The sequence below is a fragment of the Trachinotus anak genome, unplaced genomic scaffold, assembly GCF_046630095.1.
Source record: "Trachinotus anak isolate AG129_WGS33_773 ecotype Australia unplaced genomic scaffold, CSIRO_AGI_Tana_v1 ptg000020l, whole genome shotgun sequence".
Lineage (NCBI taxonomy): Eukaryota > Metazoa > Chordata > Actinopteri > Carangiformes > Carangidae > Trachinotus > Trachinotus anak.
Window position 1 is genome coordinate 7,413,419 of NW_027273871.1, and position 13,114 is coordinate 7,426,532.

Sequence of the window (13,114 nt, forward strand, 5' to 3'; positions counted from 1 at the left end):
TACAAGTAGAGATAAGAGATAATTATAAGGGGTGATGCAGTCATCTATTTAAAGCTACAATATACAAGTTCTGGAAATCAAGCAAGACTCAAAGCTCCGCCCACCTTTCCTCTACATCCTCGGTGTGTTCGCTGTCTCCACTTTTGCAGGAATCAGGAGCTTTCTATCCAGTATCAGCCTTAGTGAGCAGATAACACTAGCTTGAAGCTTCAGTGTTAGCGGAGTAGTATGCCACATATTGATTGACAGCTGTGAACTCCCACCCCTTTGGTCCTCTCTGATTGGTTAGAAGGACGAGGCTCATCAGGAACCTCAGAAGGGAGTATCCCTGCGCCGCTGAAGCCTTTGGCAGCACCTCTCTACATCAAGGTGTGTCTTGAAGCATATTTCAAATAACAGATGAAACCACAGTGGCCTCAGTTTCCATCACTGATTTGTTAAATTCAGATTCCTTTGAGCCGTCGGTCTCCCGTGACTCACCTCCAGACAGGAAGTGCAGCAGGCAGCTTCTTCTATCACTGATACAGTTTCACCATGTAAAGCTATGCTTCCAAATAAGGTCAAGCAGAGTGGGCAGTGGTCTGATACTGCTGCATGCCCACACTGAGCGACAGTAACCAGGTTACCACCGTCTGTACAAACGTGTCGTCAGGTCTCTCTGTATTCCTGAAGTGCAGGTGAACGCACTGACTGACGACCAGGTCATATCTGGACTTTGTCACATACTTTGGTTTATGACCAAACACCTACGAAGCTAAAGACATTCCCATCAGCCTCAGCTGCACTTTGTTCTCCAAAAGGTTTTTAGCATCAGCCTGTTAGCATTTAGCTCAAAGCACCACAGAGCTGCAGCTTTAACTGGTTTAATAACTGGACAGATGTCATTCACCAGATGTTGGGCAGCACTGTGCTGAACCTCTGGGCAGATTGTTTCCTGTCAGGGACTCGAACCTCACTGACCGTATGATTATCAGCAGTGAAATGTGGAACCACAGAAAACCTCATGAATCCTAATGCAGTATCTGCTCAGAGTCAAGTTTTCAGATTAGAGTTTGTTTTGCCAACATGAAAAATGAAGCAAAAGCCTGTTAGTTTAAGATTCAGCTCCCATCTGAACTGACTGTGTCTGAGAGCGTTGATTCATTATTCAATTAACGACCCAGCAAACTGTGGAGCACTGGAGCAGAAGCTTTCTGGTTTCTCTGTTGGATACTAGGTAATCACATTTTTAGATGTATTTTTCAGCTTGTTTATCAGAAGCACGCTGGAGGTTTCTGTAATGGACGAACTCCACCTGAGCATCACAGCTTCAGTTTTCCAGCCTCACATTTACTGATTTTCATCTGAGATCCAACGCTGCAGCTGCTTTTGGCCCCAGCTGTGGTTCTGGTGCTAAATGTGACTTTAACTGGATCAGTTTGACTCAGCTGGTGCTGCAGGCGCTGCGCTTTGTAAAAGTCAAGGTTATTGTCTATACAATGTTTTAAAACATGTTCAGCTCAGTTGTGTCTCCTGCTCCCTTTGTGTTTCCACCAATACTCTGCAGCCATGGCAACGAACTCACCAGGGTCACACACGAGTAAATCCATAGAGCTGGATGTCACGTTCACACGCTCTACAGAGAAAACAGTGTCCAATCTACATTAAAGGAACAAACTGTCCAGAATAATAAGGAATGTTGCGTTCAAGACAACGGGGATATCCAAGACTCCAGAGTGGGAACGAAAATAATCAACAGCCAATCATGTTAACATTAATAATGCTGGAGTAAACTAGTGGGCTAATCGTTAATAATTACAGACGTCTCTGCAAAAACTTCATTAATATGTAAAGAATGCAAATATATCACATACAATAGTAAATGACTTTTTAAAAATCGTTAAATAGTGTTTGTAATATTACACAATGGAGAAGACCATGATTGTAGTTGCTGTGATGTTAAGTCAGGTTAATCTTCCTGCATGAGTTTCTGATCTGTTCATCAGTTCAAATCACCCCCACCACCCCCACCCCCCCACAAATCGAAGCTTGTAATTTCCAACTTTCCAACATGTCTTGAACGCAGCAAAAGATACTGCCAGTGCATGGAGAGGTGAGACGTCTTCAAGAACCTCCAGCAAGTCCAGCATCTAAGAAAACCATGATCTGGATCACTGGGATCTTCAGACATGTTGGTTTTGGTCTTTACATGAGATTTGTTGACAATAAGAAAAATCATTAAAGGTCCAATAGAGTCTAAAGGTTTTTAAAGGTCCATACGGTCTAAAGGCAGATGTCCATGTGTTTGTGATTATAAAGCAGGTCTAGGTTCTATATTAATACTGTGAAAGTCTCAAAGCCTCAGTCCACAGAGAAACGCACACAGCCTGTATTCAGAAACCTCTCCCTCTCCCTTTAAGGCTGGATGAGATGTACACACCTAGTATATGACTGCGTCATTTTTAAGACGTGGCCAATAAAATGCATTTTTATTTGCCGAAATTTGTGTCAGGAAAGTGAAATGCATTTTGGGAAATTGGTTATATTTCGTTTGTTTGCATTTTTAGCCAAGAAGAAGTTTTTAAAATCTCAGTTCAGACAGCGGCTGACGACCTGAGTGAGGGGAGAGATACTGACGCAGATTAGCTGGATGAAAACATCTAAAACAACTAATTAGAAGATTCAGACACTGACTTCAACCTGCTCAGCTACTAACCAGCTAGTCAAGGCTCTGGGTGAGGAAGAGGAGGAGGAGGACGATCAATAAACCACAGATTCACCTGAAGTAACCTTTATTACTCAGCCTCTGAAGCAGATAGAAACATGAAATGAAAACCATCCGAGACCTTAAACCTTTGACTTGTATTGCAAATTATTCATCCAATTAATCAATTATTAATCAATTTCTATATATATATTTTAAAACTATAAATGTTAAAAAAGTTGAACTGAAATGAGAATTTTAATAAATGTGCTTCTTTTTCCTGCAATATACAATTTCCAAAGCAAAGATTTACAATAAAAGTCTCAAACCCTCAAATGTTTTTATTTCATGTTTGTTTCTCAGAGGCTCAGAAATAAAGGCTTCAGTGAACCTCAAGTTTTCAGAAAACCCTCAGGATTAGGAGGTTTTAGAAGGAGCCTCAGGTCTGAAAGGGTTAAAACGAGCCGTCAGGACTTTTGTAAAGCAGTCACTGATCTCACCCACCTGGATCCAGCTCTGCAGGATTTAGTTTCTCTGAGTGTTTACCTGAAATCTGCTATATCATTATCAGATCGTTCAGGAAACAGCCAGCCAATCAGAGGAGAGAGAAGCCTGAGAGAGGAGACGTAAAACTACCCTGAGGTTTTTATATCTTCTGATGGACATCAACACTTCAGATACAACAGTGGAGAAGTTAAAATATGGAGCTTTAAACACATCAAACTGATCCTCGAAACGTGTCCTCTCCTGGAGACAATCTGTCTCAACGTCCCCTCCTCAGAGATCCTCCAGCTGACAACACTTCAGCTTGTTGACTCCAAACGGCATCACAGTGATTATTTGTCATTTTCTAAAAGTGGAACACTCAGCTGTCGACTTGTCAGGACCTGTTCACGGTCAATTTTCTCCCTCTCTCAGTGTCGTCCTGTTTATCTTCACTTCTGTCTGCACTGATTACATCGACCTTCGTTCACGACTCTTTCCTGTTTCTCCAAAGACACTGACGCTGCTTGTTTTCCCAAGACTCATGAATGTGGATGTCTGCTCTAGAACCAGCTGAGCACATAGAGGTTTTCTGATGGCTCAATATATTTGCTTTGAATATCTGAAACCAAAACCATGTAGATCAAACTATTCACCTCTAAATTTCAACCTCATATTGTTCCATATAGATATCAAATAAAATAAAGCAATAAAGTCTTAATTTAGATGCAAGAAAAATAACAATTTATGGCATGAAAATGTAAATATGGTGATTTCAAACAAAAGGTTAAAAAAGTGAAAAGGCAATATTTCCTTTCTGTAATAAACATGTTTAATATGGGAGTAAATGATGCTTCTTGAACCGTGGTATTCTGACCCAGCTGTTCAGAATCCATTGACACTAACCGGGTCAACTGGTTAACTGGATTTTCTATGCGTGTTGACAAGTCTGGAAACATGTGTCCAGATCTCCACTGCGGCGGGAAACATGATGCTGCAGTGACAACCCCTCAGACATCAGCACATCTGAAGCATTAAATGAAGATCTGAGACGAATCTGCTGCCGCTGCAGTAACAACGCGTCTCAGCGGCAGCGAGATCGGGACGATTCTCCTGTAAAGAAGCAGAAGAACTAAAAACACAGATAAGTTGACAGGTGTCTCTCCTGTCGCTGCAGGTTCGACTCCCCTGTCCTCTGTGAACTCGGTCACAGTCTGAAGGTCCCGTCTCTCATCTGAATGAGATCCGTCTCATCCTGATGCAGAGAACGATATCGAGTCCAGAACAGGGTCCGCGATCCCTCTACTGGTCCATCGGCTGCGAGGCAGCTAGAGAGCTGACGAAGGCGTCGTAGTGCTGCGGGTGGCAGCGCTTGTACTCGTTGATCTTCCTCTTGATCTGTTTGGGCGTGTCCTGGTAGTAGTTCTTCTCGTCTCTGGCCATCGCCTGAAACAACAGGAGCCTCAGTTTGAACCACACAAACACTGCGACATGTTGGACGCTCAGTGCCGGCTGGGACAGCTGTGTCCACACTGTCAGAGTACACTGTGTACACTGTGTACTCAGTGTAATCAGTAAGTAAAGTAAAAGTTTGTCCTGAGGGTGGAGGCGGAGTTAAGGCCACTCTGGATTAAAGGGTTTGTCTTCTCTACGGTGGCTGTTTTAGGATATCTGAGGTTTTTTGGTTTTTTTTGTTTTTTTTGTTTAAATGTCACTTACTTTGTCCTCTTGCCCAAATTCATTCTCATTTTCAGATACTCTCTAGTTTTACTCATTTATGTTTCACAAATCTACAAATGATCCAGTTTAACCACTTATTGTCATTTTGATTAAAGGTGTAATTGTTCATTTCTATTACATTAAAAGCTACAACATAAAGGTGAACGCAGGATAAAGAACAAAGAATGTGTCGATGTCAAACCCTTCTCTGAAATCAGCAACATTAGACAACTTTCATTTTTAATTAAGATGGACCAGAATGTGTGTACTTTACTGACGGTAGGAGGAGAGAGCCTTTAATGCCTTAATTTGGTAGGGACAGTGACAGGAAGTAGGGATGAGAGCGAGGGGATGACACGCAGCGATTCAAACCCGGGCCGCTGCGAAAAACTGAAAACTGATATTTATCATATATCATTTATCGTGTCTGCAATCTGTGTCCAGTCAGCATGAATGTATACTAACATTTCGTGCTAATACCAATGTGGAGGCATGAAATGTTAGCATTAATCTCAAAGAACACCTGAGGCTAAAGGGTAACATTACAACACTCCACCTATTTTCTATGAGACGGAGCGACAGATCAGCTGACATCACTCCGAGGGAAATCTTTAAGAAGTGATGCAACTGCAGCTCGAGCTGGTCGCTGCAGACTGACTCCACTGAGGCCGAGTGCTGATCAGGAAACACTGCACAGGTACGTTTTAGAGAGTGAATATATAATGAAATGTCACAGTCTCACACACTCACACACATTCATGCTCACGCACACGCACGCGCACACACGCGCACACACACACACACACACTCCTAATTAGACCAACTGTTGAAAATCCATTTGAATGAGACACTTTTCTGATAAGACATCAGGTCGTTTAAACTTCTGCCACCTCTGAGTAATAAAACCTAAAACGCTGAGTGTGTCCCTTCAGTCTGAGGTCACCAGAGAAATATTAATCAGCTGTTTTAAAGAACACGATGGAGCTGGAACCTGATTTGTCTTTCAGCTGTGCAGCTTCACCCGAAACAAACAGAGGACGCCATTATCATCAGCTGCACCCAGACAAAAATATTCCACAGACAAAATAAGTTTCCTCTAAGAGAACGTCTTACACCTTGGCAGCCGGCCCTCATATCTCGGATGTCAGAGTGTCCTTGAACGCACCAACGGGGAAACTTGTCCTGAACAGTTCTCCAACACAGTCCAGCAGAATATCTGATATTAAACCATTAAACCAATGTTAAACCTTCAAGCTAACTTCAGCATGTTAATGATGCTAATGGTGCTTATGGTGCTGAACAGAACAGAATACTTGTCAGATACAGACGCACTGTTTGGATCACAGTCTGTTAAACTGTGTGGAAAAGAATTTTGTAGACATCTTGTACAAATAAGTTGAATTCCTTAACCTTATTCTAATTTCCCTGAATTTTATTTTGATAGCGTGAAATGTTCAATAACAACAATGTTCCAAAAAAAAGGGAAAAAAAAGTTGCGGTTCTGTTTGATTTCGGCCCAAATGAGGTGAGATTCCACATCCTCAAAAAGTGACTCCACTGATTTTCATAGAAGATATTACAGCGGTAAACTGGGTCAGATCTTTAAAGTTGAGACACTGAGGCCTTTTCAGAAATAACATTCACCCATGTGCCAATGTCTGAACATCACATTTCAAATATTAAATGGATCCTTGTGTCTCTGCTAAAATATCACCAGCCTCAAAAAAACAGTAGAGAACAGCTTCTATTATTCATGTGGCCTTTGCTGAATGAAATAACAAATCAACTCTTTCTGTCAACGTTTCACTTCATTAAAGTGTTTAAACCATCATTAATCATCTGTAAAGCTTCAAGTCTCTGTAGCTCCAGTCAGAATATTATGAAACGCATCGAAACAACCTAAAGGTTCTCAAAGGTAAGAACTCCATCTGATACCTACTCGAGTGTACTGTTACCGTAGCAACATCATCCGGGACACACTCGAGCCTGGGTTTGAGCTCTTACCTTGTAGTCGTCGCTGTGTTCCCGGATCATGTACTGAACGTACTCGATCAGGTCGGAGGATAACGTCTTGGTGTCTTTCTCTGGACGACTCGCCTCCTCCTCCAGCTCTGCACAAACAAAAATTAGCATTAACCGATTGTGTATTTTTCACATCTTTTAATGATTAACTTGACTTTTTTCTTCCATTTTTCTGTTTTAATTCAGTGAGAAGACAAAGACATAAAATTTAAAAAAGCAAAAATCATCAACACAAATGAAGCTTTAACACTGAGGGAATAAAGTGATTCAGTGCTGAAACCCAGAGAAGCTGCTGCTGTGCATAACAACAAACACGCCCCGCTCTCATTCACCTCGCTCTGATCAGGCTGCAGTCGCTCCGAGGGTTCGCAGGAAAAGACCCAGAGAAACAGGGAGAACGAGAAGAGTCAATGACAGCAGAGGAGCTGCACAGACTTCACCTTCACCTTCAGTGGGATCAGTCACAAACGTGGAGCTTTCACACAGACTTGAACTTTAATTCACTTTAAAATTAAAGTGACTTTGTGCTGTTAACGGCAGCAAAATGAAAAAGAAGAGTCCACAATGGAAGATGCCATTAAAGTAGCTACACTGCACCAGCATGAAGTGGACAGTACACGAAGACTGACTTCAAATCTATCAATCAATCCATCCCATTAATAGACCCAGAAAAACCATACACACACACACACACACGCACGCACGCACGCACGCACACGCACACGGATTAATGTGCAGCTGAAAATAGTCCCCAGCACACGCTGCACTTCCTCCTGTATCTGATATTTCTTCTATATTTACTGTAAAACGATCACATTAGAAGCTCTGTCACAGCAGCTGCAGGGAGAGGTGCGACTGAGGGGGGAGAGCATGACGTCATCATCACGTGGCATTACTGGTGACTGTCTTCTACGGGAAGAAGGTTGGTCCAAGAAGCAGCGAGGTGCTTTTTGACACTAGGAGGCTCTGAATGGTAAATCTAGTAAATAAGGCGCCAAGTTGGAAAGACAGCTTGTTTGTACCTAATAATTTTGGAAGAGAAACAACCAATATGGAAACTTCAACAGTCAGCCAGGCGACCAATGGTGTAAATCATTCCTCTGTTTATAGGGCCAACAGAAACGTCATGTAGCAGTAGCAGAGTTAACATCGTGTCCAGGTAGAGTTCAAACAGTCACTAAATCACCACCTGTCAAATACAGGATGTGATACATTCTGGTGGGACCGGGCACTTAGCCCGACTCTGCCCCATTCAATCAGGCTCTCGCCCGATCCGGCCCAACTGTGGACTTCCAGTGCAAACAAAGACTAACAGAAGGTACACTGAAGAGGTCTACAAAGGAAATGACTTACGGTTGAGAACGTAGGGCTTCGTGACGGTGCCGATGGGAGCTTTAGTCTCTTTGTTGTCTCTGAGAAGCTGCGTGTGAACAAAAACACATGATGAGGAACAATGAGGTCGGGTCATTTCTGGGTTAATCGCTCAGGTCAGAGGATGATAAACATGTTTCTCTTCCACAGATCCTTCATCTTCTTCTCTAATGTGACATGACGGGTGTGAAATGTGCCGTTTTCAGCAGTGAGAGATTGACTGTCCTCACTCCTGAACCCAGAAGAAGCAAACATTGATCATTTACTGGTCTCATTGTTGTACGTTAATGAAATGAAACCGTGTCTGAGGCTGCAGGAAAACAAGCTGCAGCCCAGAGGACAAGATTAACTTTAATTAACCTGAGAGAGAAACCATCAGTGAAGAACAACAAAAAAATCTCATTAAGCATTAAAAATAACAAACATCCATAAGAGATAAAACACATCAGCACTGGTGTTAGGACCAGTTACATACTGAATAATGATGCTGTGAAAGTCATTAGGAAAAGCTCATGTCTTCATTCAGGAGTTATTATCATTATTATTATTATTATTATTATTATTATAGTTGTGGGACATTTGTTTCTGAAGCTGACGACACAGAAATTCTAATCTCATTTGTTCCTGTTCTATGCAGGAAGAGTTTGATTCATATTTGCTTTGAAAACCAGTTAAAGGCATTTAATGTTTCTGTTTCCTCGGGTTTCACGTTTTATTGTCAACACTTTGTTGCCCCCTTCTGGCACAAATGAAAACTACAGGACATGGATTAAACTCCTGACCTGTTTATTTACAGTTTAAATAATAAAGGTTTTGATTTATCAGTTCCACAGTTTCTCTAAAGTGGAGGCAAGAGACTAAAGCAGCTGCAGAGAGACCACAGTCATCCAGCTGCTGATCTGACGCCTCCATCAGCAGAGACACAGAAATACGTCCTGCGTGATCGACTGTTTCTTGTAAATGTAATTTATCTTATTTTTTTCTCCTGTTTAGAATCATGTATGTAAATCTGCAGAGCTGGTGAATTCAAGTTCAAACAGAAAATATAGTTCCGAATAAAGAGTTTCACTTAATGAACAGACTATGACAGAAAAAAATTATTCAAACTGCAACATTTATGAAACAAAAATGTGTGGTGTTCTGGCCAACATCTGTACAGATGAGGTCCCTGGTTTCATTCCTCATGGGGACACCTGTTACATCTGTCCCGTCCGTGTCTACACCGTCAATAAAATGCCACAAAAATAATGTTTAAATGACTAAATTAAAATGAAAAACAAAGTAAAACCGCACAAAGCTAAAATCAGATGTGTTCAGGTACTTGTGATAAATGTGGCCCTGACTGCAGAACAGAAGTAGTTTCATTTACTGCTGGACCTTAAACATCAGTGAATTATTTAATACAAACATTGATTCATGTGGTAAAAGCTTTAATATGTTCATCAAAAAAAAAAAAAAACACACAGATCTGTTTTACAGATTTTGACATGTATGATTTTATTCTCAGGATCAGCTGCGAAGCCCAACCTGATCACACATGGTCACTAACGCAACTGGAGGTGAGAAGTGAACTGATCTGAATTTTCAGGTCACAGAAGCTGGATATGAGCCACTAATCTGTCTCCTCATGTCTCCACAGAACCAAACCCAGAGCAGCTACTTACGCTCTGTTTCTTTATTGGCAGAGTCCGGTTTGGATCGAAGGCCAGGCCCATCTCCTGCAGGTTCCTGTTCATGGACTTCTTGTCGTCCCACGCATTTCGAATCTGTGAACTGAGAGATGTTGTGGAAATCTTAAAAAGGATAAAGACTCAGGCCTGTCTTTGTGGGTTTTATTCAAAATAGAAACGGGATCAACAGTTATACAGAGATCAGTGGTCCCCACAAAGTGAGAGCCACGAAATGAGAACAATCCAGTCCCAATTAAAAAGGAAGGGGATACAGGTAACCACAGTGGACAAACCCCTCTTTAATTTCTCATCCCACAATCTAACATGGTCCTTCAAATGTGGGAATTTAACCCCTTACATTCCTCCGATTAAAGTCACATGAACTGCAAACCTGGCGCTAACTGTTTTGTTTACATCTACTTATGCATGTTTAATTTCTGGCTACTGACTAGAACCACAGAGCCATGTTATTACCAGAGCATCAGATTTAAACCTGACACCCTGATGGTAGAGTCTGTGCCAGTTGTTTATTCGCAGCTGGAAACTGAAAACTGTGCGCCTGCGTTTCATTTCCCGTCCAGGTGGGCAGTGACTCAATGAAACAACTGAAGGATTTAAACAACGTGGATATCCGCAGTGAGCACGCACATCCCGACCACTGCCCCCAGAGACGACCCTGCAGACCACTACAATAGGAAAAGGTGGCATTCAGGCATCCTCCAGCCTGTAGGACAACACAGTTTCTGGACGGCCTGACTGTGCCCACGATACCAGCCTCCATCCAGCATCAGCACCTTTCAGCAGAGCAAAGCTTCATCCACCCCCACAGTTCAGCCAGGTGCTGACAGAGGAGTGGTCTGACCTGAACCCACTGCCACGGTTCACTACCATCCAGTTTATATTGCTCAGAATATTTCAGTAACATAATTTCACATTTGCCACTTTCTCTCCTCTCTGCCTCATCAATAACCTATCAAATACAAATTATTAACTCACAGTAAAGCCCTGTTACTGTGACTTATTTATCTTATGTTATGTACACAGTTTCTATAGTGGTGTCTTCAAAAGAAATAGAAATAGAAATCTGGGCTTTATTAAATTAGACCTCATTTAAACCAGGTCTGGAGCAGGTTTTAGTTAACCCTCATTTAAACCAGGTCTGGAGCAGGTTTTAGTTAAACCTCATTTAAACCAGGTCTGGAGCAGGTTTTAGTTAAACCTCATTTAAACCAGGTCTGGAGCAGGTTTAAGTTAAACCTCAGATAAAGTGACCTCTCTAGGACACAGAGGCGGGTTTTAAGTGATCATGTGACTTTGGTCCACAAGCTAAAAGCCATTCTAACCATTAAACTGTGGCTAATGACAGAAAAACAGCCCCGGTCTCTCTCATGTTGCCAACATGCTCAGCGTTAGCCAACATTAGCCTACATGCTAACTTATGTTAGCTTACATGCTAACGTACCGCTCCGTCCGTCACTTACTTTTCTATCCTGGGATTATATTTCTTGATGAACTTTTTCTTCATCTTCTTCCGGTCTTTGTTGTAGTCAAACTTCTTCCTCTTGCTCGACTGCTTGGTTTTCGGCATGTTTGCGTTTCTCTCTGTTTTCTCAGCAAAGCGGAGGCTTGTTGCTCTGAACTCAACGTGCAGCAACAGGAAACACGTGTTTGTTTAGTTCCCGTCATGTGACTACAGACCACGCCTCGTTTTCACCTTTGACCTTTCTGAGTTTTTTTTTTTTTTTTTTACCCGTTATTTTTCTGATTTTATGTTTTATTTTTGTGATGCTGACACCGGTCACTGTTTTTATATGATACAAGCAACACGGAAATGAAAATTAAATACACGAGTAATAAAAATAACAAAAAGCTAATTATCATGAATGATATAAAGTATAAAGGCGACGAGTTACTGCATCGTTAGTAACGACATTTGTTGAGATAAATCAAATTACACGCAAATCTGAGGCTTTTGTTTTTGGCCAGTTTAACAAAATGTTTAAATATTTTATACTTCTCGATTTTCTGACTAATTTATGAACCAAATGATCAGTCAGTTAAACCAGAAAATACTTTGAGGACTAAATGTGAAAACACTGTAACTGTATCTTAGTATTAGAACAAAAATATCTTTGCACAAGTTGCACTTAAAACTGAAATGTTTTCTGTTTGCCACTTATTAAATTAAATGTGGGACTAGTTATTCATATTTTATTCTGTGCTGTAACTTGTTTACCTGCTGTTTAACGATTTATTCAGTTTCAGCTCAGATATTCTGAACAAATAACAAAAACAAACACTAAAGCTTCACATAGGTTTGCATCAGAGTTTCTGATACCCCTTTTTTATTTATCATCACTCATCATTACAATACTACACTTAGTTTCAGTGACAGCTTTGACTTTGAGGTGTTGAGTCAGGGTTGGAAACACCTGCAGCCGCTGCTTTTATCCTCTAGATGTCAGTCAGGATCAAATAAATATCTCACAAGCTTCAGACCCATGTTTATCTCCTTCAAGTTATTCAATTCATTCAGACAGACAAAAGTGAAATTTTGGACTTTGGTGAAAGATAAAATCTCTCATTTCTGCACTTTATCTCAAACTATTCATCAAATTTCTTCTGACTTTCAAAGCTCCTAACTTTACTTTAGTGCCACAGGTTTCTGAGGCCTGTTTGGGATTTTTTCATTGTTGCTTCTTCTGCACATTGATTACATGTATTGTTCTCATTGTCTGCACATGTGGTACTAAATTTCACTAATGGTATGTTTTCTTTGATTGAACGTTTTTTATTCTTTTGGTTTCTTATCTATTCCAATCTCATCCCTTTTACTTCTTCTCTATTTGTCTATTTATACATTACAAATATATCAGATTTGTATTAATTCCACATGTTAACTGTTAATAATAATAAGCAATCATTAAGAACATGTGAGAATTGCTGATGCTAAAGTATAATTCTTGTGGTTCTTGGCTGTTTCAGCTCAACTCTGTGTCATTACCACATTTAAAAACTGAAAGAAAGAAGATTCATATGGAAGGTCCCTAACCTCAGCACCTGCTCTGAACTGAAACCTAACAAAGTGGATAAAATATTACAGGTCTAGATATTAAAAGGAGTCCAGTACATTCATCATTGTTAACTAAATAACACACTATTTCTT

At 40.9% G+C, this 13,114-nt stretch overlaps 1 protein-coding gene across 1 annotated transcript; it reads right to left on the reverse strand.

Annotated features, from left to right (window-relative positions):
- Positions 1-3,887: 3,887 nt before the first annotated feature.
- Positions 3,888-11,621, reverse strand: nop16 (NOP16 nucleolar protein homolog (yeast)). The gene is made up of 5 exons (XM_071506048.1): positions 11,430-11,621; positions 9,943-10,051; positions 8,261-8,327; positions 6,890-6,996; positions 3,888-4,612 (listed from the first exon to the last, which is right to left on the reverse strand). Exons 1-5 carry the CDS (start codon positions 11,534-11,536, stop codon positions 4,469-4,471), a joined length of 534 nt encoding a protein of 177 aa, XP_071362149.1. The 5' UTR covers positions 11,537-11,621; the 3' UTR covers positions 3,888-4,468.
- Between the last annotated feature and the right edge of the window lie 1,493 nt (positions 11,622-13,114).

Excerpts from the sequence above, each read along its gene's own strand:
- nop16 (XM_071506048.1), bottom strand. The coding sequence starts at position 11,536 with ATGCCGAAAACCAAGCAGTCGAGCAAGAGGAAGAAGTTTGACTACAAC. Across the intron at positions 8,328-9,942 it reads TGCCAATAAAGAAACAGAGC|CTTCTCAGAGACAACAAAGA; the intron begins GTAAGTAGCTGC and ends GTTCACACGCAG. Across the intron at positions 6,997-8,260 it reads GAAGCCCTACGTTCTCAACC|AGCTGGAGGAGGAGGCGAGT; the intron begins GTAAGTCATTTC and ends TTGTTTGTGCAG.